We start from the raw sequence: 26,255 nt of genomic DNA, 5'->3' as shown, positions 1-26,255 counted from the left end.
ATTGTAATTCGTGTGACCTGAATTAAAGTGAAGGAAACATTAATAAGCAGCTTGTAAAATTCTGGTAAATCTAGTGTCAATTTTATTCCTAGTCAGAAACACACACTGCTGCCAACATAAATCGGGGAGTCCTTTCAACATATTGTGCTTCAACGTCAACAGCAAGTTTATAAATCCCACTTAAAGGTAATTTTAAATTGAATGAAGCTGATTTCGTTAATATTTGCAGATGGTTTTCTTTATTCAGATAGAACAATTCCTTTCATACATTCTAAACATTTTTACATTGTATTCAAACATTGGGTATTTTTACCTCGCTTACGTGGTACCAACCCACTTTCGTTACAACCAAATTTAAAAAATCGCACTTGCACGTCATATTAAATACCATATATTTAAAACGCTTGCACAACATAAATAAATTAACGAAACTCAAAACAAATCCCAAACACCATTAAAAGCGCCAACTCCGCCCCCTTCAAATGTGGGTGCCTATTTAAACCTGTACAACTCCCTCTCATACGTAAGTATTTTTTTATACACTTCATTGATCGGCATCCGCTTAAGCAAACGATAGAAGTCTCTAGTCCTCTTAATCTCGAACGTATCGATAATATGTTTCCTACAAACCTCCCTCGACAACTCAATCAAACTAGGAACCGAAGGCAACTTGTCCAACTTGCGTCTGAACCCCGGCGTCGTCCCAAACCAATTCCTTACCTTCGGGGTGGCGAAAAACTTCAGTGCCTCCCTGTACGCCTTACACGGTCGCCCGACCATAACCATAAACGTATCAATAGTGAGATTTATATCGTGAATTAAGTACGGCATGACCGCTTTCGGACGCTCGAACGTGACAACAACGTCCAAATCTAACAAAAATCTGAGAATTTCGCAAAAACCGCAAGTCTGGTAAACCATGACAATGTGAACGAGTTCACAAGGTAACCCATGACTGAACAAAAAGTACACCATTTGTTTCAAGATCGGCATCGACAGGCGCTTTTCTTTGTAGAGATTCACGAGAAAGTTGACGATGTAGGTGAAGCTTGACGAGCCTTTGACGAAGTTAAAAGTAGGCCGGAACGCGAAGAGCATGGTCATGAATTCCATTAGTTTGACGACTCCGACGTCCACGTTTTCGCCCATTGTGAGTCTGTGGTGGAGATCTGGGGGGCTGAGGAGCATCTCTCGAACGACGTACCCAAACCTTGCCGTGAACATCCTGAAATATTCGGGTTTGATATAGATGGCGTTTCGACACAAATCCATTAAATCGTGTCTCGAGTACTTCACGTGGTTGATTTTGCGCAAAATTTGGGGGAATAGAGGGGAGCCGATTTTCATAGCGACTGCGACGGTGCTGAGATTGACGCTAGTTTTTTTACGTTCGAAAGTGTAGTTGAAGAGGACTTCGTGGCATTCTAGGTGTGACTGGGGGATGTCTTCACAGTTCATTGATTGTTGCATGGAGGCTGTGAGTGGTAGCACTCCGTACACGTCGGTTATGCTAGCCGCAGCCCCGTAATACAACAACATGTAGACACTATCCACTGTACCGTACTGACAAGCATGGTACAACGCAGTCTTTCCTAGTAAATTCTGGCAGTTTAAATCAGCCCCGTTGTCGAGCAAAACTTCAACTATTCTCGGGACGTATCGTGCTGCAGCTGCATGTAGTGGACTACAACACGACTCGTCAGCTAAATTAACATCAGCCCCTCTTTTAATCAATCGTTTGAGAACCTCCTCGTTGTCATTAACCACAGCTAAGTGCATACAAGTCTGTCCATAACGATTTAAAGCGTTAATATTTAAAGTCTCCATAGACATCAAGTAGTCGAACACGTCCATTCTACAAACAACAAAAGTGGGGTTAGAACCGAACAACTACTCCAGCGCCTACTTATTAAAAATAACAGAAAGATGAAGCGGACTATTCCCATGTCTGTCGGCCACTCGCAACTTCTTGTGCTCGTCAATGTGCCGCTTTAGCGAGATTAGGTCGCTATTTGCTACGATCGAAACCAATTCTGACCATGTCGACAAGTCGTTGTATTCGAAGAAAGGCATTAAGCTGACCTACAAGGGGCTCGTTAAGAGGGCGAAGCTCCAGTTGGGGACTTACCAGAGCGCAGTTGCATTTGTCGTGCCGTGTTATGGGTATAAATTTTCGGCAGATGTACAGTTCGTGAGACATTTTCTGGTATTTGAGATACAGGGTGACGGCTGTGCTTGAACATAAAGGACAAAAAAAGGGGGTTGGAGAGAGGTTTCACGCTACTGAAAACTGCAAACTTCAGTAATAATTCGCAAGTTTATATTGTTAAACTCGTGGAAGGTTAGGTGATTGAAATGTCAACTTGCAGTGGTGCCAATCGACAATATGCGTCAATGACCTTAGGCGTTTTTTAGTGGGTGGAAAATCAATTCAGACGTCGTCCAAATAATAACAAGTTGTATATTTATTAAATACATGTTTTACTAACCAGTTACAGCTTTACAGATTTAATTAATGTTGCTTCGTGGTACTTTTTAAGCGTAATATTGGCAGCACTGACCTACTGAGCACATCAGTACTTACTTAGTGCACTTAAGTCACCAAAACGAGCAACAATGACACCTCTTCGCCAACAACTTATTTTAAAACTAGAAAAGTTGGACAAAAACGATCTGATTGATCTGCTGTTATTACCGAAAAGTGGCCATAAATGTGAACATTTTCGCTCCCTCAAAAGTGAAATTGATGCTTTAAATAGCAATGCGGTAATAAGCGATAACACCTTATCAGCCGTGTTATCGCGAAATGCACAAAATCAAGATTGTGACAGATGCATTGAAGCAAAACGCATAAAATTAGAAGAAACCCTACATTTGCGAAATGATAAATATAACGTAAGTTTCATATTTGATTTGTTTATCAAGTGCGGTATTTGAAGGTCAAGGTTATTTTTGCATCGGTGCATTAATTGCAGTCGTGTTTTGCGCAGAAAACCGACTCTTTGGATACCATCGTGGGCGTGTACATGGCATATTCCATCTTCCATGGGTACTTGAACCTGGTGATTCCCAGAACGGGCACCACAGAGCCGCATCTACAAGAACTAATGCAAGACTATGAAGCCACGAACGGTGTTAAATTTGCGTGTTACAAGCTGTTTCTACTAATACCAAAGTCAACGTACTGCCCCACGACACTAGAAGAGGCGTCAAAGCGCATCACAAAGTGTGACGTAAGTGTTTAGTAGGTCCACCAACACTGCAATTAATTGTAACATGAATTTTTAAATCAGCCCCTGCCGGAGAAACTTATAACTCGAGCCGGAGTCCAAGACAGAAGTTACAAAAACTCGGTCTACAAAATTTTGAACTGGGAGACGGAAAAGTCGACGTACGTCGTAGCTGAGTATGCCACCCCCGTGAAAACCTACAAGGACGTACTGACTTATAATTACGGAGAGGACTCAGGTTTGGTCTGTCTTGGAAAATATACTTTCTGAAGTTAGTTTTTAGATGCTTATAAAAAAAACAAAGACAAAGTAGTGTTGAAGTTTAATCTGGCGCTACAAAAAATATTGCAGGAGCATGAGAACTGCACCAATTACTGCGAATTGGTGTATTATGATGGTAAGTCATGAAACTATCCACTGTTATAAGTTTTTTTAAAAAACATATACTGATGTAGACAAAAATGAAAATGGAAGTTTGAAAGATTTGGCTGACGTTTTAACCGAACGAATCGAAGCACTGAAAATTGGAGACACAGAAAATTACCCAGATTGACTTCCACCTTTGTGTTATTTTTGTTTTAATAAAATTCTATCACTGAGTTTTGTATTGTGGCGCCAAGTGCACCGGTCGCTTCAGCAATCTGCATTATCGACCCTGCTTGTTTACAATTTTGAACCCTACTCTATTGTCTTTTCATGCCCCCTCTTTTTGTGTACTCCAAGAACACAAACACCACTAATCTTTTCAACGCGGTTTTAATTATTTAATTTCGAGTTAACGACAAAACCATCAACACTGCCACCATAACCTCACTTATCATAACAAGGTGAGCAACTTTCAATCCAAAATTTCGTCGTTACAATTTTTTGCAGCATGGAGTTAGAAGACACCATGGCCTCTTTAAGACTGAACGACTCCCTAAAAAGCCCGGAGTCCGACAAAGCCCCCCCACAAGTCGAAAAATCCGACGAAGAGCCCCGTCGATCCACTCGCTTCAAATCCCGTAAAAACTACACAGAGAAGCGGCGAGTGTACACGAAACCGACTAAACTCAAAGACGACACGGTACATATCAAAACCTACTACCTCGATAAAAGTATTAAAAGACTGAGCCCCCCGTTAGAGACGATATATGAAGACAACAACGACGAGAAGTGCCTGCGGTCGTTTTTAAGAACACTTAGTAATAGTTGCAAGAATACGAAGAAAAGAAAAATGAAAGAGAAAGGTGTGTCGGCGCAGCAACGCAAAATGAACAAGGACAAGCTTTCAATGGCGTTTTTGTTGGAAAAGCTTGATAAAATCGACAAGTGATTTAGGTTATTTATTAGAATAAGTTTTCTACAAATATACGTTTTCTATGAAGTTAGGTTTTCACGAAACAACTTTCAGAGGTACTATCACAGCCTTCATATTCCTTCAAGTTTGCAGACAGTTCTGGGGTTTGTACACAAGCGCACCTGTAATCCTGGCCCGGTTGGTATAGTTGTCGCGGGACCCCAACCCAGTCCCGCGTGACGCCCCCGCTTTTATTGCTGCACCAAACGCGCGTCCCTGTGTCAGCCCCCCATTCCACGTTACACGGAGGGTACTTGATTTTGTCCAAATCTTGGTTGTTTTTAGCCAGTTCTGCCACCTCTATCAACTTTTTCACTTCTCGTCCATATCCAGTGAGTTCGCCGTTTTTGTCGTAATAACTCCCGATTAATTTACCCACTCTTTTGTATTCTTTACCATAAAACCCGACCCAGTGGTTGAGCGACCGCAGCTCTTCTTGAGACAAATCAGAAACTCGATCATCGACGTCGTTGTCACCGAATTTGCCTGTAATGAAGCTCCGAGAAGCGTCTTTACCTACGAAAAAATTGTAAGCTTTGCCCGGCCCGTAATGCTTGGAACCTTTCGAAACGTCGAAAATTTTACCCAAAACTGCCAAATACAGCTCGGGTTTGTCGTTCCCGTTGTAGAGTTGGAGTTCCTCGGGAGTGAACAGTCTGGAATTTTTGGGGTTAGGTTTTTGTGGCGCGAATTTAGCCAAAAAGGGTACAAATGAGGGGTAGTAGAAGGCAAGGAGGGCGAAAAAAATAGATACGAGGGCGATTTTGACAAACATTGGGGCTGTTTACGTAAACAAAAACAAAGATAGGTTATGTTTGGGTACAAATTGTCTACCAATTGACGTTTAGAGTGTCGCAGTGGAACTACTCCCAAAAACTTAGTTTGTCGACGCACCTAAAATGATGTCAAAATATAACTCATTTACATTGTATATTATTAAACAAAACAAAGAAGTACCATATATAAATTCAATTTTATGTAACGAATTTTAAATTCAATAGTAGTACAAACAACCCCGTGACATAACCTTAAAATATCTTTTCCCTGACACCGCTTGAAAATGGTCGAATTACAGCTTCGCTTTGCCCCCTTGAGCGGCCAATTTATTCAAAACGGTGTGCGCCTCTTCGTAGTAGGGACTACACTCCTTCCGAACGCGTTCCAGCCAGGCCTTCAGCACTGGTCGCCCTTCAGTGGGGTCATATCCAGCAGCCCCTAAAAAGACTCTCAAAGATTGAAATTATCACAATGGTGTTAATTACGCGGCTGCTCGATTTCACAAGCTGCGAAAATATCAGCTACTGAAATCCTGTTTCCGGTTATGTATGGACCATTAGCCAACCAAATTGTCTCAACGGTGTGCAAACAACTGTCCATGTTGTCTTCGTACTTTTGCAGTTGGTCGGGGTCCGTGGGTTTGCCAGTAAGAATGGGAATTAGCCACTAGAAACGAAATAAAGTCCCCAAAATTGGTTTTCGTTACACAACGTACTTTTTTTTGGAAGTACATGGCACAAAAGGCTCGAGTGTTGTGGTGCTGCCATTCCAAGTACTCGTCAACTTGGGCCTGCTCTTGTGGGTTTTTGGGGTACCAGTTGTTGTCTAGACTGTGTTTGGTGGAGACATAGCGAACAATGGCCACACTTTCTGCAAGTCTGAATTGACCGTCATGAATGAAAGGCACTCGTTGGAAGCGGTTAAAGTCCTTTTGAAATTCCTCTGTCAAATGTACACCTACAAAAACCTGTCGTATGCTTGTTTTTTCGCTTTTTTCATTGTTTGTTTACCTTTGCGCAAGGCCACTTGACACGCTTCGAACGGGATTTTGTTAATTTTCAGAAAAATGTACAAAGCCCTGGAGGGCTGGGACAAGAAATCAAAGTACAGCTTGAGAGTCATTGTAGCTTACACAATCTGATTCAAAGTCGTTTGAGGTAAACAAGTGGGGTTCAAAGGTCAATCTAAATTTATAAAAAAAGATAATCCACGTTAACAACTAGAAAAAATCTTGTCGAAGTCCAATATCACCGTCCTCGATTATTTATTTGTTGTGGAATTTACAATATTTACACTTTCTTGGTTGACAGATGTCTAACACCATAACCTAATTTTTAGAATCAAGTATTTAATCTTTTAATGGTTCTGGTAAATAGCGTTATCAAAAGATACAAAATTTGACCAATTACGAGTCCGGCGAGTTGTCGCTTCGATGAAAAAGCAAACAGAGTGTGATTATATTTTCTAGAACGCAAACAGGAGGGTTTCAAGTGGCTGTGATTTTTTGTGTTGTGATAAAAACTCGTAAGTAGATAAATAGTGATAAGATAAGGAATTTAATAAGATAAGGCACTCCAGGCATGAGTTGGGATTTTCAGCTACTAAGAATTTGCACCACCAAGCCAAAAACAAAAATTCGGAACTGTATCTGGAAATCTGCTGATAAGAGATGGCGCAGATAAAGGTGATAACACGAGTTGTATTTCTTCGAAATTAGGAAACTGGATGCTTTTTTGAAAATTGGAACTTAAGGCGCCAAATTTCAAATGTCAATTTTTATAACCTAAAATGGAAATCGAGTTTCATTATTTAACACCGCCTGATTGCAGACTGAAGACTCCCGCAAACTACAACGATTACGAGCGGTCGAAAATTTTTTGATTTGCGACAGGCATGAAATGGGCCGTATGGTTGGCAACATTGTGTGAAAATGACGTAAGCAGAACCTTCGCCCTCTGTTCATACAAGATTATCAGAGTATACAGTTGTGTACAGGCTTTAATATACCTCGCTCCATATGGTTACCACCTGGTGGATGTTGAACGTACTCGAAAAATGCATTTCTGCATCGTTTTTTGATTTGAGTTGGCGCTAAAATCAACTTTGGTTTGTTGCAGCCTTGGCGGTCAAGGTCTTCAACCGTCCTATTTTTTTCAAGTGTGTAAACTCATCAACTTTTTTTTAATCAGCCGAGATTATCGCCGACATGTAGGTTTTTAGCCGATTTTGATCATTAATCTGAAACTGGTCTTCATTGGAACTCTGGAAAATTGCAACACACAATTAACACAGTTTCTTGACAGACACCAATGTTATTTTGTTTGCTCAATTTACGTAATAATTATAACTGAAAGTTATTTAACAAAATTACTGTCGTGCATTAATCTGAATCTAAATAAAGTTTATAAATATTAATTTTATTTTAAATCGGTATTTATTGCTCGAACAACATTTAAGGTGTTTTATACCTGTTCCGCATTTCTGTAATTTTTGTTTATTAATTTGTTTACACAGTGTTTTGTATACAGTCTGTTCCGTTTTTTGTCCACGCATAGTAATAATAAATTATCTTTTACATACATATTTGTCTTTTTTACGTCGCTGCCTGGGTATTTTTTATGTTAACACTTTAAATTTTTCTAAAATATGGTTCGTATTTCATTCTTGACTAGAGTCAACTCCGACACAACTATTTTAATTTGTTGTTTGTTTTAGTACATACGTATAATTACATACCACGGTACTTATATGTAATTAATTTTTTCCACTATCGTTCCATGGTACTTCTAAGTGTTTTTTTTTACATATTGACTATTCGTAACTTTTATGGTGTCACTTATTAATAGTTCAAATTTGTTTTTTCTTTATCTGAAATTGTTCATGCGACCTCAACGAAGACGTGGAAATCCTTCTTTTGTGTAACTTTAGTCACGGATGTGCGTTCATCTTTTTTATTTTCTGCTTCTTGTTCAATCGTACCTATGTTTGAAGATCAAACAGAAACAGCAGATAAACGGTGATAAGATAAGATAATGTGCTGATAAAACTCCCTATGTGTTGAAATGTAGGCTTAGGAAAAATAAGAAAAAACTGTATCTGAAAATCTGGCACATGTATGTGATAAAAGCCGGATTTGTGACAAATTTAGGTACAAATTTTAAACGGACTGAGTTCTTAAATATATGAAAAAATTATTATTATTATTATTATTATTATTAATTATATGAGACATACTTACCTTTTGTCAGTATTTTCATGTAAGCATAATACCAACTGAATAAATCTTCTTCGGAGAAAGAACGCCAATTTGTTTTTCTTATCTTATCAGTACATTGAACGCGGAAAATCCCAATAGCTTCTCGCTTCTTTGCTTCTTGGTAAACAACAGTGGCGTGATTTTTCTGTAATAATGACGATGATGATGATGGTGATGTACAACTGAGAGCGTCATTTCGTGCATTACTTTTTCCAGTTGGTGTACAAATGTAATGACGTGTAGAAAAACGGTTTTTGTTTTTTGACCTTCGTTTAAATATTCCACTAAAAGCGTTTATCTTCCCGGTTATAATTCTTGTCCTCACCGTCGCACATACGCGTTATCTTTATGGCCGTCCCACTTTCCCACAATACCAACAAAGCTTTGACAACTTTTATTTCGAATCGAACAATACAAAATTCATTATAAATTAAAATGTATGTACAAAATGGCTTAAGTAGTAAAAACAGTAACAAAAACAATAAATAAACGCAGAAACTTTCGAAACCTATAAAAATATAATACTCTCAGTTAAAAGTGTGCTTCAGTTTTGTTTCAGACTGCTGACGTATCTCTCAAGTAAGGTTTTCAGTCCATTCGTGTTGTACACTTTCAAGAATGTCAGAAACGAAACGGGAAGATTATTGTTGCAAATCTGATACCCGGTTACGAACTTGTAGAAAAGAAAAAAGTCCCGAGGGATGAACTTCTCGACCAAGGTCATCTCGGATACGTATTCCTCGACGGTGAGGTTGTCCTTGCAGCTGAAGAAGGTGTTCTTCGGCAGCCCGATCACCTCTTTGTCTTCCAAGGGGGTTTTGTCGTAGGCGCCGTCTGAGGTTATGCTGTCGATGAACAGCTTCTTCTGCGTGTCGTCGAAGTACCGGATGAAGCTGTTGTTGCTCTTGTAGTAGAAAAGTTTGCCATGAGGAATTTGTTTCTCTAGTCCGGTGGACTTAGGTCGGGGCGACCTGACGGACTCGCTACTGCTGCTACTGATGCTAATGGTGTCGATATCGACTGATTGTCTTCTGTTATCACCTATTATATTACTGACGGTGTAGTCTTTGGACTTAGGTCTAGGAATTGGTTCTTCTAAGCTTTTGGTACTAACTATAACCCTATTTGGTTCGGTACGAATAGGAACAGGAATGTCTTCTTTTCGCGCTTTTGCGTCGGGAGGTTTCTGCTTTTCGGCTAAGAGATCGTCGATGCGGAACAAGTGTGGCAGCTTACCCTCACCACCTGCTCGACCTGGAACTAGAACCACCAAACTTGACATTTTTGTGAAGCAAGTTCAATAGAGCGAGCGAAGCCCGTGACACGATTTTGCGTGACGAGTTAAGTTTATAAACTTGCCGTTAACGTTGCTGTTCAAAAATAGATTAGGTATTATAACCACAAGGGCTTACATTTTGCCTTTTTTTCTTAATATGTATAGTCTTCTTTTCGCAACAAGAAAGGTAAAACATGTTTAAACTGATAAATTTTTGACATTTGATGAAGTGTACACAATTTAAAACAAAAGGTCAAAAAGTAAGCCCGCCCACCCGCCCTATCTCAATTGTGATGATTTTTTTTATTCGCCGTGAATCAAGGGGGCGGAGCTTAACTGCAAAATACAAATTTTTACAAGAAATTGAAAACATGTTTTTTAGTATCGTGTTGTTCAAAGAATACTATGTATATTAAGAAAAAAGGCAACATATAAACCCCACCCACCCACCCCGTCTCGATTGTGATGATTTTTTTATTCTTAGAAACTTAAAACACATTTAAAATGGTAAATTTTAACAAGGAAGTATGGATTAGAGTTAGGCTCCGCCTTCTTGGCTCACGACGAATAAAAAAAGAATCATCACAATTGAGATAGGGCGGGTGGGCGGGGCTTATATTTTGCTTGTTTTTAAATACACTTAATCGTCTTTTCAGAACAAGGAACTTAAAACATGTTTAATACGTTAAATTTTTGTACACAAATATGGATTTTGCATTTAAGCCCCGCCCCTCGATCTGACAAGGATTGAAAAATTTATCACAATTGAGAATTGAGATCTGGGCGGGTATGGGCGTGGCCTAATTTTTGACTTAACTTTTTTTTAATATACATAATATTCTTTGAACAACACGATACTTAAAAACATGTATTTAATTTCTCGTAGAGAAATAAGGAGTTAGCAGTTAAGCTCCGCCTTCTTGGCTCACGATGAATAAAAAAATTCATCAGAATTGGGATAGGGTGGGTGGGCGGGGTTTATATTTTCGCTTTGTTTCTTATGACACATAGCCATCTTTTCACAACAAGAAACTTAAAACATGGTTAAAATGGTACACAAAATTTTCCATTTTGAACATGTTTTAAGTTTCATGTTGTGAAAAGAAGTCTACACAAATTAAAAAAAATAGGAAACATAAACCCCGCCCACCCACCCCGTCTCAATTGTGATGATTTTTTATTCTTAGAAACTTAAAACACATTTAAAATGGTAAATTTTTACAAGGAAATATGGATTTTGCAGTTAGGCTCCGCCTTCTTGGCTCACGACGAATAAAAAAAGAATCATCACAATTGAGATAGGGCGGGTGGGCGGGGCTTATATTTTGCTTTTTTTTAATACACGCAGTCGTCTTTTCAGAACAAGGAATTTAAAACATGTTTATAACGTTAAATTTTTGTACACAAATATGGATTTTGCATTTAAGCCCCGCCCCTCGATTTGACAACGATTGAAAAATTTATCACAATTGAGAATTGTGATGGGAGGCGGGAATGGGTGGGGCCTAATTTTTGACATAACTTCTTTCTTAATATACATAATTTTCCTTGAACAATACGATACTTAAAACCATGTCTTTAATTTCTCGTAGGGAAATAAGGATTTTGCAGTTAAGCTCCGCCTTCTTGGCTCACGACGAATAAAAAAATCATCAGAATTGGAATAGGGTGGGTGGGCGGGGCTTATATTTTCGCTTTTTTTCTTATGATACATAGCCTTCTTTTCACAACAAGAAACTTAAAACATGGTTAAAATGGTACACAAAATTTTCCATTTTAAACATGTTTTAAGTTTCATGTTGTGAAAAGAAGGCTATGTATCATAAGAAACTTAAAACATGGTTAAAATGGTACACAAAATTTTCCATTTTAAACATGTTTTAAGTTTCATGTTGTGAAAAGAAGGCTACACAAATTTAAAAAAAAGGAAACATATAAACTCCGCCCACCCACCCCGTCTCGATTGTGATGATTTTTTATTCTTAGAAACTTAAAACACATTTAAAATGGTAAATTTTTACAAGGAAATATGGATTTTGCAATTAGGCGCCGCCTTCTTGGCTCACGTCGAATGAAAAAAGAATCATCACAATTGAGATAGGGTGGGTGGGCGGGGCTTTTATTTTGCCTTTTTTTCGTAATATGTGTAGACTTATTTTGACAACAAGAAACTGAAAACATGGTAAATTTTTGTAGTAATCAATTTAAATCCTCCACTTTTCTTGTACAACACTTTACCTAAATACGGCCAAAGTTGAACGTCAAAGTTACTAATCAACGGCAACGTCAACGGCAAGTTTATAAATCCCACTTTAAGGAAAGCGAGTGAAGCTCGCGACACGTCTAAACTAGAGGTTTTTATCGACGCGTGATTTTTCCATTTTACCTTCATAAAGTGTACTAAGAACATTGTGAATCTTATTATTACAAATTATTATAAATCACTTTTAGTTTGTTTGATTTTAGTTTTTTTTTTTCACGTATATGTATGTAATGTAAACATATTATTATCTAATAAAAAACACGTTTCTAGGATTTTCTTGGTGATTAAATATTTACACTAGATATCAAATGTACAAATCTACTTCCCATGTTTCATACTTTTAGAAGAGATTTAAAGAATATTTACAGGATTTTATAGTTCATGGAACGTCGAGAAAACATAAAAGTAGCGGGTCGTCCAATGGACTCGATTACTTAGTTTACGCTCACGAAGTAACACGCAACGTCAAATGTGTAGATCCACTTCTTTTAGTATGAATATTATATCAAGAAATTACATCACTTACAGTTGGCAAAACAAAAAATTATGTCATAGTTGGTACCAACATAACCGGCGCCACAAAAGTCACTAAACTCAAGTGGACCCACCCATTTGTCACTTTCCGTACCTTTCGTGATCACCGGCGTGCTGGCCTTGACCACCCCATTCTGCCTGGCCTCCCCCTCGAACTTCAGCACCCCATTCACCATCTTCCCCCTCAGATAACTTGGCACTTGCGAAGAATCCCTCTCACTGACAGTAATAATAACTTCTTGCGTCACTGGGTCACTCGAGTACGTCTTGCCGCACTCGCAGTGGCAGCGGTGCTTGCCGCCGCCCTTGCCGTCCACCGTTAGGTCGATCGCCGCCACCACTTTATCCTCGTGCCGCCGCCTCTTGTGCTCCTGCAGCTCGTACTCCTGTCGCGAGAACGGGAAGTGCATCCCCGGGTAGGCGGCCTTCTGGATGGGGATGGGGCGGATGGGCGTGCGGGGGACGGGCCGCGGCGGCGATCGCGCTATGGGGTAGGGCGGCGGCGGTGGCAAGGCGGGGCGGAACGGCAGCGGGTGGGGGTAGGCGGGCGGGGCCGGGTAAGGGCGGTAGTCGGCCAGGAGCGGCCGGGGGGCGGGCGGTGTCTTAGGGAGGGGCTCGTCTTGCTTGCGGGGGCGGCGCTCGGGGACCATCTGGGGCAGTGCGTGTCCGAAGTGGGGCGGTTGCGGGCTTTCGAGTATTGTCTTGGCTGTGTAGGCGGCGCGAATGACTGGCTCGTGTGTGCTGGGGGCGGACTGGGGGACGCTGCGGTCGTCTTTGTGGGGCTCGGGGGGCGGCGGCTTGTCGACGAGGCGGCTGAGAGGCTCCTTGCTTTTGCAGAGGGTGTGCGAGGGAGCTGCAAGAGGAGAGACGTTATCGGGAGATAAGCGGGATTACGTAAGTGAAAATTTATGCGAAGTTGGCGGTGATAAGGGTGTCGTGACCTGAGATTGTGGCGGCGAGGCTGGAGGGAAAAAAGTACACACTTTTCGGGCTAAAAATATACAAAATACTACAGTTTTCACCAAAACATTTGATTAAATGGTATTTGCCTTGATAATTGACACACTGGTGTAAGTAAAAGCTGAATTTGATGAGAAGTTGAGTCAACTGGGTTTTGACTCATTTTAATTTTAACACCCAGCAATAAAATCTTTGTAATAATTAAACGTAATTTTCTACACAACATACTTTTGTAAGGAACATTAAAAAAAGCATGCAACAATTTTCACAACTTGATTCTTGAATGTTAATTATGCCGTGGCACGTGTCACATGTGATAGTAGGTCATGGTGTAAACAAGTTTATGATTTAATGTTTGAAAGAACCCATTGTTTTTGCACAAATATAATAATTTAACGGTACACAATTAAAAAATCACGTGACTCAGCACTATTTAAAGCCAGCAATTTGCACTTGCACTTGAAACTTTAAAAATTCAGTGTCAAGCTTTTGTGTCCTTTCACTAGAACAATTTGAAATTTGACATTTCCCGCCAGATATAGTATATTCACTATTTCTAAAAGGCGGCACAAGCTTGCGAAGATACAAAAACATTGATTTCTAGCCTATCACATACTACGATATGAAATTTATTTTAAACAGTTATAGACTACGGCATGTGACTCAGGTAGGTACAAATTCACACGAAACATGTAATTGCTATTACTGTGTTTGCCGCTCAAGGCTGATTGACGTTTCATGCTTGTTTTTTATGACGCCAGATTCAACTTTTCACTAAAATAAACAAATTTTATTAGTTAGCGCAAGATGTTAAATTACGTCATCAATTTTTAGAAGATACTGTACACTGAAAAATGTACCGTCATTCTGAGTTTGACGTATTGACAGTCCTTTATTTGCCGAGCTATTAAGTTAAAGCGAAGAGAATTAAATTAGCAGCAGTTTATAATAATGGGGTTCCATTAAAGATAAATTAGTACTAAATTCACGCCTTCGAAGAAGGTTAAATAACACACAAATATGTTGCATATTTTAATGCTATTTTGTTTGATACTGGCAATATTAGGGTGTCTTTAGGTGCTATAACTATAAACATAGTTAATGAACCACAAGTGATTTGAAAAATCCAGTGAGTCGTCAGAAACCACGATGACTTACTGTTATAAGATATATTGTTTGTATAAGATAGTCCCAACTGAATCATGCATTTCTTGTGCGTTGTGCAACATAAACACCACATTCTTTTCCAACCACTATATTTATTTACAATTTTTGTTCTTTGATATATTGGTGTGGTGTTCCAGGGAAATTTCCGATGAGAATAATTGCGTAATGTCTACAACAATCACTCACAAACGTGGCTTTTTAAAACTTTAAAAAAATTATAATATAATTTGTAAATATATATCGCGCCATCTACGTCCGACGAGAGGAAGCAGAATGCGAAATGTCGTACGCGTACAATTGCGAAATAAAACACTCATTAATAATTAATCAAAATGGCTGTTTAAACCTACAATTGTCTCTTTTATGTTGCGTTTAGTTTAGCTCAAAATCTAAACAGAGTAAGAATAGTAAACAACAATTTAGGGGCTGAATGCAGTAAATCATTTCGCTAATAACTTTTTTATTATTAATCCTACGTTAAAAAGTTGTAAGTCAAAGTTGTACTTGCTAAGATAAGACTGATTTTGTCACATGAGCTACCTTCTAAGAAAATACAGGGCGGGTGGGCGGGGCTAGTACTTGCTAAGATAAGACTGATTTTGGCAAATGAGATACCCGTTAAGACAATAGACGGTGGGCGGGGCTAGTGCTTGATAAGATAAGATTGATTTTGACAAATGACATCCTCCAAGAAAATATAATGTGGGTGGGCGGGGCCAAGAAAAAAACTGATTTTGGCAAATAACATACCCTCTAAGAAAATAGAGGGTGGGTGGGCGGGGCTAGCATTTATAGTGATGACTGATTTTGACATTTTTGATATTTTAGACCATTTTTCAGCCATTTTCGAAAATTCCTCAAAGACATTTGAAATTCATTTTTAATCCGAATTTTCCGGAGATTTCTAATCAGCAACTAGTAGTAAGAAAACACTATCTGCAAATTTTCTCTTAAATTTACGGTTACGAAAATAAACCAAATGTAAATTCCGACCCACTTTTTGACTTTTTTTGAAAACTAGAAACCTTTTTCCAGAATCTCTTATTGATATTTCGCAGTTTTTAGAATTTTTAAAAATTCGATTTTCAAACCGCATTTCAAAATGCATTATAATTTTGGAATCAGCAAGTCGAAATCTATATGCCAGAATTTTTTGAGCATTTTTAGACGACTTTTTCAAATTTAAAATTTTCCAGTAACTACCTACAAATTTCGACTCATTTTTGACCATTTTCGAAACTTGGTTGTATATTTCGGGCTCCTGAAGTCACTTCCAGACTCGTTTCTTCAATAATTCCAACCGTTTTTCCAGAATGCCTCTTTAAAATAGAAATAAAAAAAAAAGAATTTCAAACGGAGAATATTTCGAAAATATTGCTCCGTGACCATAAATGCGCTATATTTTTGGTACCAGGAAGTCGAGATCCACGTCCCTGAGAATTTTTTCGCAATTTTTGGACAACTTTTTTTAAAAGAGAAATTTTTCCAATGATCCCCCCTTCTTCAAAAATCGGCCAATTTTTTGACATTTTCGAAAGTTAACTAAATACTTTTTCTTGTAGATTTCGAGCTCTAGAACTCACTTCCGGCCTCGTTTCTTTGATAACTTCAACCGTTTTTCCAGAATCGACCGTTAAAATATCGAAACTTTTAGAAATTTTCAAAAATTCGCATTTCGTACCGATTCTTTCGAAAATATTGCTCCGTGACCATAAACACACTATATTTTTGGAATCAGCATGTCCAGATGTACATTCCAGAATTTTTTCATAATTTTTAGACGATTTTTTTTAAAGTGAAATTTTCTCAATGGTCCCTCCTTCAACTTTCAGGTAATTTTTGACATTTTCGAAACTTAACGAAATACATTTTCTTGTAGATTTCGAGCTCTAGAACTCACTTCCGGCTTCGTTTCTTTGATAACTCCAACCGTTTTTCCCGAATCGATCCTTGAAAAACCGAAATTTTTAGAAATTCTCAAAAATTCGCATTTCACACAAATTCTTTCGAAAATGTTCCTCCGTGACGATCAACACGCTATATTTTTAGAATCAGCACGTCGAGATCTACATCCCTGAATTTTTTCATAATTTTGAAACAACTTTTTTAAAAGTGAAATTTTTCCAATCATCATCTTCAAAAATCGGCCAATTTTTGACATTTTAGAAACTTAACTAAATACATTTTCTCGTAGATTTCGAGCTCTAGAACTCACTTCCTGCCTCGATTCTTTGATAACTCCAACCGTTTTTCGAGAATCGACCGGTGAAATACCGAAATTTTTAGAAATTTTCAAAAATTCACATTTCACACAGATTCTTTCGAAAATATTCCTCCTTTACTATCAACACGCTATATTTTTGGAATCAGCATGTCGAGATCTACGTCCCCGAATTTTTTCGCAAATTTTAGAAAAGTGAAATTTTCTCTATGGTCCCCCCTTCTTCAAAAATCGGCCAATTTTTGACATTTTCGAAATTTAACTAAACACATTTTCTTGTAGATTTCGAGCTCTGGAACTCACTTCCGCCCTCGTTTCTTTGATAACTGCAACCGTTTTTCCGGAATCGACCGTTGAAATATCGAAATTTTTAGAAATTTTCAAAATTTTGCCTTTCGTACCGATTTTTTCAAAAATGTTTGTTCGTGACCATCAACATGCTAAATTTTTGGAATCAGCATGTCGAGAATGTCCCTGAATTTTTTCACAATTTTTAAGCAAGTTTTTTGAAAGTGAAATTTTTTTAATGGTCCCCCCTTCTTCAAATTTCGGTCAAATTTCTCACATTTTCGAAACTTAGCTAAGTACATTTTCTTGTAGATTTCGAGCTCTAGAACTCACTTCGGGTCTCGCTTTTTTGATAACTCCAACCGTTTTCCCAGAATCGACCGTTGAAAAACCGAAATTTTTAGAAATTTTTGAAAAATTCGCATTTCACACAGATTCTTCCGAAAGTGTTCCTCCGTGACTATCAACACGCTATATTTTTAGAATCAGCATGTCGAGATCTACGTCCCTGATTTTTTTTCACAATTTTTAGACAACTTTATTAAAAGTGAAATTTTTTCAATGGTCTCCCGTTCTTCAAATGTCGACCAATTTTTGACATTTTCGAAACTTAACTAAATACATTTGCTTGTAGATTTCGAGCTCTGGAACTCACTTCCGGGCCCTGATTTTTTGATAACTACAACCGTTTTTCCAGAATCGTCCCTTGAAATATCGAAATTTTTAGAAATTTTCAAAAATTCGCATTTCACACAGATTCTTTCGAAAATGTTCCTCCGTGACTATCAACACGCTATATTTTTGGTATCAGCAAGTCGAGATCTACGTCCCTGAATTTTTTCATAATTTTTAGACAACTTTTTAAAAAGTGAAATTTTTCCAATGGTCCCCCCTTCTTCAAATTTCGGCCAAATTTTGACATTTTCGAAACTTAACTAAATGCATTTTCTTGTAGATTTCGAGCTCTAGAACTCACTTCCGGCCTCGTTTCTTTGATAACTCCAACCGTTTTTCCAGAAGCAACCGTTGAAATATCGAAACTTTTAGAAATATTCAAAAATTCGCATTTCACACAGATTCTTTCGAAAATGTTCCTCCGTGACTATCAACACGCTATATTTTTGGAATCAGCATGTCGAGATCTACGTCTCTGAATTTTTTCATAATTTTTACACAACTTTTTTAAAAGTGAAATTTTTCTAATGGGCCACCCTTCTTCAAATTTCGGCCAAATTTTGACATTTTCGAAACTTAACGAAATACATTTTCTTGTAGATTTCGAGCTTTAGAACTCACTTCCGACCTGGTTTCTTTGATAACTGCAACCGTTTTTCCGGAATCAACCGTTGAAATAACGAAATTTTTAGAAATGTTCAAAAATTCGGATTTCGTACCGATTCTTTCGAAAATGTTGCTCCGTGACCATCAACATATTATATTTTTGGAATCAGCATGCCGAGAGTTACGACCCTGATTTTTTTCATAATTTTTAGACAACTTTTTTAAAACTGAAATTTTCTCTATGGTCCCCCCTTCTTCAAAAATCGGCCAATTTTTGACATTTTCGAAATTTAACCAAACACATTTTCTTGTAGATTTCGAGCTCTTGAACTCACTTCTGGCTCCGATTCTTTGATAACTCCAACCGTTTTTCCAGAATCGTCCGTTGAAATATCGAAATTTTTAGATATTTTTAAAAATTGCTCCGTGACCATAAAGGCGCTATATTTTTGGAACCAGCATGCCGAGATCCCTGATTTTTAGACAACTTTTTTAAAAGTAAAATTTTCTCAATGGTCCCCCCTTCTTCAAAAATCGGCCAATTTTTGACATTTTCGAAACTTAACTAAATACATTTTCTTGTAGATTTCGAGCTCTAGAACTCACTTCCGGCCTCGTTTCTTTCATAACTCCAACCATTTTTCCAGAATCGACCGTTGAAAAACCAAAATTTTTAGAAATTTTCAAAAATTCGCATTTCACACAGATTCTTTCGAAAATGTTCCTCCGTGACTATCAATACGCTATATTTTTGGAATCAGCATGTCGAGATCTACGTCCCTTAATTTTTTCATAATTTTTAGACAACTGTTTTAAAATTAAATTTTCTCAATGGTCCCCCCTGCTTCAAAAATCGGCCAATTTTTGACATTTTAGAAACTTAACTAAATACATTTTCTTGTAGATTTCGAGCTCTAGAACTCACTTCGGGGCCCGATTCTTTGATAACTCCAACCGTTTTTCGAGAATCGACCGTTGAAATATGGGAATTTTTAGAAATTTTCAAAAATTCACATTTCACACAGATTCTTTCGAAAATGTTCCTCCTTTACTATCAACACGCTATATTTTTGGAATCAGCATGTCGAGATCTACGTCCCCGAATTTTTTCGCAATTTTTAGGCAACTTTTTTAAAAGTGAAATTTTTTCAATGGTCCCCCCCCTCTTCAAATTTCGGCAAATTTTTGACATTTTCGAAACTTAACTAAACACATTTTCTTGTAGACTTCGAGCTCTAGAACTCACTTCCGACCCCGATTCTTTGATAATTCCAACCGTTTTTTCAGAATCGACCATTGAAACATAGAAATTTTTGAAATTTTTCAAAAATTCGCAATTCGTACCGATTCTTTCGAAAATGTTGCTTCGTGACCATAAATGCGCTATATTTTTGGAATCAGCACGACGAGATCTACGTCCCTGAATTTTTTCATAATTTTTAGACAACTTTTTCACTAGTGAAATTTTCCAAATTTCGACCCATTTTTGACATTTTCGAAACTTAACCAAACACATTTTTTGTATATTTCAAGCTCCAGAAGTTAATTTCAGACTTATTTCTTCTACCCAAAGTTCCGAATTGACTGCAAGAATTAAACTTATCATAACTCTTTTATTATTAATGTTACTCCAAAAAGTTCTTACTAAAAATTGTAGATAATTGGATTCTCTACAAAAATACTTCTTACAAATTTTCTGTCAGACTCACGATTACGGAGATAAATAAAAAAAATAATTTCAATCGGTACGACCAAATCCTCACGTAACCCCAAAAATTTGGCACAATTATCACCATTGCAACAATTCTATAAACACACCACATTTCGCCACCTTGCCCAAACTTGTGCCGTTTTCGCTCCCACTCGCGCTTTCGCCGGAACACTCCGTACTACGTAGTTCCGCTCCAGCCTCAGTACCACACGCACTCTCACTTACTCGTTCCCAGCTTGATCAGCTCCATGCCCTCGTGCCGGAACTGCCCCCTGCAGTTCTTGTTCTTCCTCTTCCTCCTCACCTTGCGGCCGTTCGGCGGCGCCTCGCCCTTCTTCTTCTCCTCCACCAGGTCGTAAATCTTCGTGTTGCTCACTTCGTTGAACAAGTGCGGGCCCTTGTCGTCGCGGTCAGGTACATCGTGCTGACGGTAAATCAGTTGTTTCTTGTAGTGTCTGATAACGGAAGTCTCGGTCATGTCGGGTGCTGGTGCTGGTTGCGTACTGAACAAAAGAAGGCGATTAACGGTGCGGTGCGGGGTGCGTGCCCCAGGGGTGCGCTCGCGGACCGATGCTACTCCGGCGTCGCGCCGCCTCCAGACTGCCGCTTACCGCAATTACCGCCAAGGCCGCCCTCAGCCACCAAAACCGGTCAATTAATTATTCCTGCAACTGTTTTGCATTTGGCACCGGTGTGCTCGCATCGGGCGTTTTAATTGCACTGGCTTAGACTTACCTTGACTTAGCGCGCTAATGGTGGTCTTATCAAGAAGAAACCTTCGATACCGCGGTAAGTAGACGGCGATTATAAATCGGTCTTTTTCAGGACTGGCGACTCATTAAAAAATCATCCCGGGTAATTAAGTTTCGAGGGTTGATTAAATCCGCCCCTTTTAAAGCGGGGTGGCCGGCTCGACGCCTGGAGTCGTTAATGCGGCATGCGATTGGTTTTTTTCGTCACGTGTCGCGGGCCATTTTGGCGACCGAGCGAAGAGTGCTATCGTGCAGATAAGATAAGGAGATCGTGCTGCTTGCAAGATTTTTCCCACAGACTAAGCGATTTTTACCTCGTGCTGTGCGACGTTTCGTCATCCACGGTTCATCTTCAAGCGCTGGTCCGAATTCGGCGGTGCCTCTGGAGCGGTGCACAGGGATGCATGACACTTGACGCTATAAAAATAAATACGGACACGCAATGTAATAATCACATTCTAATGTCGTATATTTTACAGCCACGTCAGGATATATCGTATCGATTGCTCTCGGCTCGCTAACGTCCTGTTTTTGTGATAATATTGTTGCTAGATGGTTGTGGGCTCGACGAGGATTTTTGGACTTGCAGCAACGTGGTCCGACACCTAACTAGATTTTGTTATACAATTTATTTTCTGTTTGCCTTTTTCCTTATCTTATCGCGCAGGATAAGATAAGGCAATCTTTATCTTGTGGCCTGTGCTAACAATTATTAAGCCCACTGGTTATTTATAATTGCGGACTTGCAGTGGGGGTTTATTTATTTTATGCGTACAAATAGAGAGGTGCGTCATTAAAATGAACGTTTATCATTATTTTTTATGGCGGATTGCGATAAACTGTTGTAAATTCATAGTGTTTTTGTCGTCGTGTTGATAAAACGTTCCATAATTCTAATTACAGCAGTCACTCGACACGCCGTGTTGCTACGAACGAGGCTTTTAGACTAAACAAGGCTAAGTATCTTTCGAAACGAAGATACATTTTATTCTATCGATTATACTCTTTTTAATTTTAGGTATACGTGGAGGGATTGTGAGTAATTACGCTAATTGCCAACTCCCGTTGCCACCGCAGGGTTGGTAAGCTCCTAACGGGACTGAAAAAGCGAAACGTCGATCGTTCTTTTCCCACCCTAATCCGATTCGACCAACTACAACCAACTACCTCAAATTTGACTTCCCGATCTATTTCGACACGTTCTCCACGCCAATTTGCTGGTTCAAATTTAACCGGAAACTCTTATCTTAAGGTTAACCCCTTTCTAAATCCTGCGGTCACTAAATTTATTCAAAACCCAGTAAGTATACATCCATTTCGACCAAATTCCCAGTTAAAGTTGATCAGGTTTTCAGAATCAAAGTTACTTAGGTTTATGCCATCTGATCATTCCAGTGCGTTGTAAGTAACACCCAGTTTGCGTAATTGGGTTACAAACCCGACAAAATGTGGTTGGGATTTCGTACGAAATGTTGGTTGTTTCTCTTGACCAGACAGATAAAAAACAGCTAAATTTAGGTGGGGTCAAGGTTGTGCGACGAATCAGAAATTTGATTGGGGTTTCAAATGACATTTTAAAGTCCGACACTCTCTATATGTTTCTTACCCTAATTTTAATATAGGTATGTCTTCAGTTGTGGTTAAAATATGACTGACCCTATCCAAGTCAAAACATCAACTCCACATATCTATAATAAAAATTATATTAAAGTGAGTAACATTTTAATTACAAATTGGTGACAATATACAACTTTCAAAGCAGAAAGAAAGATTATTTCTAAGGACCCTGCCCTTTTGCCACAACCGGTACCAAATCATAGAGCATATTATACAAAGTTTGAATAAATTTATTCAAATTGACATTATTTGACACTTCTTTGTGTATTTGTAAGTTTGTTGTTATGACAGTTGTCAGCCATTTTTAGCCACCCCACCAACTGATCTTGTAATGGAGCTACCCATCTTGCATACCATGAATAAAGCAGCAACCAGAAAATAAAGTATACAAAGTCAAATTCAAATGACGTCCAACAAGTATTTTAATTTAGGTCTTTAATATCCTAATCGATCCATAATGTTATTACTTTTTATAAAAAAAGCATAACGTGTTTGTAAACGATTTTAAAAATAACAAATATACGAGAAGAGGAATTTGTTATTGAATTAATTTAAGGTTGTTACTTGATTTTCCAGTATGGCTACTACAGGTTCCGGCGATGTTTTCTATAATAAAATGTCAATATAAATGGTAACCAGTGGCGTAGCTGCAGAAAATTTTCCACTGTTTGTGAAAAAACGAATAATAAGATAGCAGAAGCCGTCTCGGTCAGTACAAAAGTGCAAAGGTCTTTGTATTTTTAAAGAGTGGTAATTCGTGACCTTGGTGACCCAAAACCGCATATAACTTAAACAAATTAACTAATATAAACTGACGTCATTCGTTAAAAAACCAAAAAGTCGATACCTTTCACATACTTTTAATTCCTGACGTGTATCATTATTATTGAAGACTTTGTTTGTTAAAGTAAAAAACTCGTTCCACTTGCATTCTAGATAGCAAAATACATTCTCCAAGTTCCATCAATTATCGACGACATGAAAACATACAACTAAAGCCAGTAAAATACATATTTGTGACGTTAATATTTCATGTAGATATACGAGATATGAGTACATGAACTTTCTTCATACATATTTATTAAAATTAGTCGCATTTTCTCTACAACCACACTGCAATGGTAAAAATTCCTCTTTATCATGGTCGACCTTGATAGTTTATCTATTCTAAGTCGCAACATTATGCAAGTGGTTAAAAAAAATTACATTAACCACTCGGGTAGGTTATGCAACCAACAATGTCAAATTACAAAATTTTTAATAAATTCTGGAATTACACAATTGGAATTTCCCCAGCTGATTCAACTTTTTACACGCGACCTAGAGCCAACGAACGCATCGTCGAACATTACGCCCAAAAATCAATCAGAAGCGTCATTAAATTCGAATCTGTCCAAGTCGTCGACCTTTGCCCACCCTTTAATCGATTTGAGTCTTTTTCTTCGTACTTAATCAAAACATCTTGCTGGGTCGTGTTGACACTTTTTTTTTAATCAATCTATATTGTATAGTTAGTACCTTCCGTATGGAGTAAGTACTTCTATATTAATTTAAAAATGGTACATATAAATTCGATACACTACAACAGTTGCACAAAAAGCAACCCAATGGGAGAGTACACCGACGTCTGCAACCCCAGAAACAATGAGTAAACTTGGTACGCCTTCTTAAGTTCCTCTGGTGTAACGAGACTGAAAACTCAAGTTAGAAAAACGTAGCTACCCATGACTTAATTACTTTGCAATGTTGTAACTGCAGCGACTCAAAAGGTAACCACCAGTGGTACTGAACACCAATATAGTAACAATATACTGATAATCGTGTGGCAGCAGTACCGATAAGTGTTTCCGAGGCTGGGCGTTACAAAACATGAACAGTGGAACGAAAACTAGCATCCTGATCACCGACAGAACGCTCCATCCCACACCGTTTAGTTTCTACAACACATTTATAGTAGTTGAAAGTGGTACCCAGATGAAACTTACTGGAATGACCAAAAAGGACACCCCTCTTCCAATTAAAGAGCACGAAGAATTGAGCAGATAGGTGATAGTTGGGATAAAGTATAAATCTAGAAAATAAAACTAGTGACAAGTTTGACAAAAGTACTGCTTACCGCTCCAAGGTCCGCTACCCTCGTTTTCCGAAACCACCAAAGCAGTTGGTGATGCGTCATGTGCAATAAGAAAACAACCAACGATCACCAAAGATGACCATATTTTTTTAAGTAAATGAAAAACGTCCGACGGCTTAATAATCCTGTCGGTACGTTCTTGGATTCTGTTCATATGGTACACATAGAATTTGTTTCTTCTGGTTGCTATTAGTGCCACAATTGTGACTACAATTACACCAAGTCCAATCCCGAAGTACACTAAGGCGCTATCTTGACTTGACAGATCAAACGCTAAAGAGATCATTTGTGCCACTGCTGTAAATATAGACGCTAGACCTTCACCGATGATGTACGCCCCTATGTAACTATGAGGAAAAAAGGCACAAGCTGTGTACATAGTAACAGAGAAAATACCAGTCATTGCTAAAACAACAAAATTATTTCTAGAAGATTTAAGTAGTTTGGTCTAAACACCATTCATTCCTGCTGTTATAGCCATCGCCATCGCGAAAAAACCCTCTTGCCCTATGACAAAAAACTAAACTTGGTACCACACTAGTACTACGTACATACATGAATCAGTATCGACCCTCACGAACGCCATGGTCAAGATACACAGCAACATGTTAACAATCAAAATGAAGAATTTCCTGGATCGTACTTTAAAGTACCGTCCGTAGTACACCGTCAAGAGTTGGAACGCCAAACTAGAAATTGGTTGTACGACTTTTAGAGACGAACTGAATTGTGCTTGAAGATCGGTCCTAAATTCCGAGTCCGTCGTGTCTATAGTTGTGTTTCGGAACTTGTACATCCAGAACTAAAACATCGTTTTAAGGAGGTACTACCTCCGAAGCGGTACTCACGTTCGTCGCAGTAGTGAAAAAAGTCGCCGGTAAAGAATGTACGAGACCAATCAAGAAGAAGAGGATGTAGTTGACGTAGAAGCGATCTTTGGGGAGATCGGGGTCTACATCGCTCTTTTCTTCGATTTGGGGGTGATCCTTTTGGGTATTCATGGCAGGTGTTGCCAGGTACTAATGTCATGCTAGATAGCACTTTTAGGTTTTATTGTTCTGCATACTTTAGCTTTGGAATCTGATATTAATTGTCTGATAATTAAAGATTCATAGTGATCAGTGGAAAAGTACTTGTTTTGGTCATTGTTTGTAAACTGTTTTGTATAATTGATCAGATTGTTTGTGCAGATGTGCGATTTCATTAAAGAGATGGGGCTGATCTCATAATGTATGTTGCGTGTACATGAAAATATATACACGTATTCACATCGTAGTACCGAGAAGAAATCCGTTGACAAGACAAACAATTTTCAACTAATTTCTATAATATTCTAACTTGGTGTTGCTGTGGTGGACAGCATCTATGATAAACAATAATAAACCATACAAGAGAAGTACTACACAAAATACATCATGCAAAACTTATCTTTTGAGAAGTTTCAACTAC

At 38.4% G+C, this 26,255-nt stretch overlaps 7 protein-coding genes and 1 long non-coding RNA gene across 9 annotated transcripts; 3 read left to right on the top strand and 5 right to left on the bottom strand.

The window, feature by feature from the left end:
* Nucleotides 1-211: 211 nt before the first annotated feature.
* LOC135132514 (uncharacterized) lies at nt 212-2,391 on the bottom strand. The gene is made up of 3 exons (XM_064060637.1): nt 2,129-2,391; nt 1,907-2,082; nt 212-1,855 (listed from the first exon to the last, which is right to left on the bottom strand). The coding sequence occupies exons 1-3, from the start codon at nt 2,198-2,200 to the stop codon at nt 493-495; spliced, it is 1,611 nt and encodes a 536-aa protein (XP_063916707.1). The 5' UTR covers nt 2,201-2,391; the 3' UTR covers nt 212-492.
* Nucleotides 2,392-2,553: 162 nt separating this feature from the next.
* On the top strand, nt 2,554-3,829 carry LOC135132515 (stimulator of interferon genes protein-like). Of its 2 annotated transcripts, none has more exons than XM_064060638.1 (5): nt 2,554-2,895; nt 2,976-3,233; nt 3,294-3,468; nt 3,514-3,627; nt 3,686-3,829. In XM_064060638.1, the coding sequence occupies exons 1-5, from the start codon at nt 2,617-2,619 to the stop codon at nt 3,781-3,783; spliced, it is 924 nt and encodes a 307-aa protein (XP_063916708.1). In that variant the 5' UTR covers nt 2,554-2,616; the 3' UTR covers nt 3,784-3,829. The 2 variants fall into 2 exon arrangements, with proteins under 2 accessions (XP_063916708.1, XP_063916709.1); XM_064060639.1 differs by having other exon boundaries at nt 2,557-2,895; nt 2,991-3,233.
* Nucleotides 3,827-4,596, top strand: LOC135132518 (uncharacterized). The gene is made up of 2 exons (XM_064060642.1): nt 3,827-4,057; nt 4,104-4,596. The coding sequence occupies exon 2, from the start codon at nt 4,105-4,107 to the stop codon at nt 4,543-4,545; it is 441 nt and encodes a 146-aa protein (XP_063916712.1). The 5' UTR covers nt 3,827-4,057; nt 4,104; the 3' UTR covers nt 4,546-4,596.
* On the bottom strand, nt 4,541-5,451 carry LOC135132516 (neuferricin). Its single transcript, XM_064060640.1, has one exon. The coding sequence runs from the start codon at nt 5,342-5,344 to the stop codon at nt 4,598-4,600; it is 747 nt and encodes a 248-aa protein (XP_063916710.1). The 5' UTR covers nt 5,345-5,451; the 3' UTR covers nt 4,541-4,597.
* Nucleotides 5,452-5,523: 72 nt separating this feature from the next.
* LOC135132517 (glutathione S-transferase theta-3) lies at nt 5,524-7,719 on the bottom strand. The gene is made up of 4 exons (XM_064060641.1): nt 6,357-7,719; nt 6,062-6,303; nt 5,832-6,012; nt 5,524-5,784 (listed from the first exon to the last, which is right to left on the bottom strand). Exons 1-4 carry the CDS (start codon nt 6,466-6,468, stop codon nt 5,639-5,641), a joined length of 681 nt encoding a protein of 226 aa, XP_063916711.1. The 5' UTR covers nt 6,469-7,719; the 3' UTR covers nt 5,524-5,638.
* A 1,262-nt stretch (nt 7,720-8,981) lies between these two features.
* Nucleotides 8,982-20,781, bottom strand: LOC135132513 (uncharacterized). The gene is made up of 3 exons (XM_064060636.1): nt 20,529-20,781; nt 12,770-13,528; nt 8,982-9,862 (listed from the first exon to the last, which is right to left on the bottom strand). Exons 1-3 carry the CDS (start codon nt 20,779-20,781, stop codon nt 9,147-9,149), a joined length of 1,728 nt encoding a protein of 575 aa, XP_063916706.1. The 3' UTR covers nt 8,982-9,146.
* Nucleotides 20,782-20,995: 214 nt separating this feature from the next.
* Nucleotides 20,996-22,769, top strand: LOC135132520 (uncharacterized). Its single transcript, XR_010281038.1, has 3 exons — nt 20,996-21,092; nt 21,959-22,355; nt 22,403-22,769. It is a non-coding gene; the product is annotated as an uncharacterized LOC135132520 (long non-coding RNA).
* Nucleotides 22,770-24,922: 2,153 nt separating this feature from the next.
* Nucleotides 24,923-25,807, bottom strand: LOC135131792 (equilibrative nucleoside transporter 3-like). Its single transcript, XM_064059642.1, has 5 exons — nt 25,655-25,807; nt 25,362-25,608; nt 25,263-25,313; nt 25,046-25,211; nt 24,923-24,992 (listed from the first exon to the last, which is right to left on the bottom strand). The coding sequence occupies exons 1-5, from the start codon at nt 25,805-25,807 to the stop codon at nt 24,923-24,925; spliced, it is 687 nt and encodes a 228-aa protein (XP_063915712.1).
* Nucleotides 25,808-26,255: the final 448 nt, after the last annotated feature.

Source organism: Zophobas morio, unplaced genomic scaffold, assembly GCF_036711695.1.
Source record: "Zophobas morio isolate AGI-343-1 ecotype UQ-CSIRO unplaced genomic scaffold, CSIRO_AGI_Zmor_V1 ptg000021l, whole genome shotgun sequence".
Taxonomy (NCBI): Eukaryota; Metazoa; Arthropoda; class Insecta; order Coleoptera; family Tenebrionidae; genus Zophobas; species Zophobas morio.
This window is presented reverse-complemented; position numbering and strand designations above follow the sequence as displayed.

What these genes read in the sequence shown, in the direction of transcription:
- LOC135132514 (XM_064060637.1), bottom strand. Translation starts at nt 2,200, where the DNA reads ATGTCTCACGAACTGTACATCTGCCGAAAATTTATACCCATAACACGG. An exon ending in ACAAATGCAACTGCGCTCTG is followed by an intron (nt 2,083 to 2,128) that starts GTAAGTCCCCAA and finishes AGCCCCTTGTAG; the next exon opens with GTCAGCTTAATGCCTTTCTT. An exon ending in CTTTCTGTTATTTTTAATAA is followed by an intron (nt 1,856 to 1,906) that starts GTAGGCGCTGGA and finishes TGTTGTTTGTAG; the next exon opens with AATGGACGTGTTCGACTACT.
- LOC135132515 (XM_064060638.1), top strand. Translation starts at nt 2,617, where the DNA reads ATGACACCTCTTCGCCAACAACTTATTTTAAAACTAGAAAAGTTGGAC. An exon ending in TGCGAAATGATAAATATAAC is followed by an intron (nt 2,896 to 2,975) that starts GTAAGTTTCATA and finishes CATTAATTGCAG; the next exon opens with TCGTGTTTTGCGCAGAAAAC. An exon ending in CGAATTGGTGTATTATGATG is followed by an intron (nt 3,628 to 3,685) that starts GTAAGTCATGAA and finishes ATACTGATGTAG; the next exon opens with ACAAAAATGAAAATGGAAGT.
- LOC135132518 (XM_064060642.1), top strand. Translation starts at nt 4,105, where the DNA reads ATGGAGTTAGAAGACACCATGGCCTCTTTAAGACTGAACGACTCCCTA.
- LOC135132516 (XM_064060640.1), bottom strand. Translation starts at nt 5,344, where the DNA reads ATGTTTGTCAAAATCGCCCTCGTATCTATTTTTTTCGCCCTCCTTGCC.
- LOC135132517 (XM_064060641.1), bottom strand. Translation starts at nt 6,468, where the DNA reads ATGACTCTCAAGCTGTACTTTGATTTCTTGTCCCAGCCCTCCAGGGCT. An exon ending in TCAAGTGGCCTTGCGCAAAG is followed by an intron (nt 6,304 to 6,356) that starts GTAAACAAACAA and finishes AGGTTTTTGTAG; the next exon opens with GTGTACATTTGACAGAGGAA. An exon ending in TTGTGAAATCGAGCAGCCGC is followed by an intron (nt 5,785 to 5,831) that starts GTAATTAACACC and finishes GAGTCTTTTTAG; the next exon opens with GGGCTGCTGGATATGACCCC.
- LOC135132513 (XM_064060636.1), bottom strand. Translation starts at nt 20,781, where the DNA reads ATGACCGAGACTTCCGTTATCAGACACTACAAGAAACAACTGATTTAC. An exon ending in GCTGATCAAGCTGGGAACGA is followed by an intron (nt 13,529 to 20,528) that starts GTAAGTGAGAGT and finishes CTCCTCTTGCAG; the next exon opens with CTCCCTCGCACACCCTCTGC. An exon ending in CACGCCGGTGATCACGAAAG is followed by an intron (nt 9,863 to 12,769) that starts GTACGGAAAGTG and finishes TGGTGGTTCTAG; the next exon opens with TTCCAGGTCGAGCAGGTGGT.
- LOC135131792 (XM_064059642.1), bottom strand. Translation starts at nt 25,807, where the DNA reads ATGAATACCCAAAAGGATCACCCCCAAATCGAAGAAAAGAGCGATGTA. An exon ending in GAGGGTCGATACTGATTCAT is followed by an intron (nt 25,314 to 25,361) that starts GTATGTACGTAG and finishes TTTTTGTCATAG; the next exon opens with GGCAAGAGGGTTTTTTCGCG. An exon ending in AGTCAAGATAGCGCCTTAGT is followed by an intron (nt 24,993 to 25,045) that starts GTACTTCGGGAT and finishes TGGCACTAATAG; the next exon opens with CAACCAGAAGAAACAAATTC.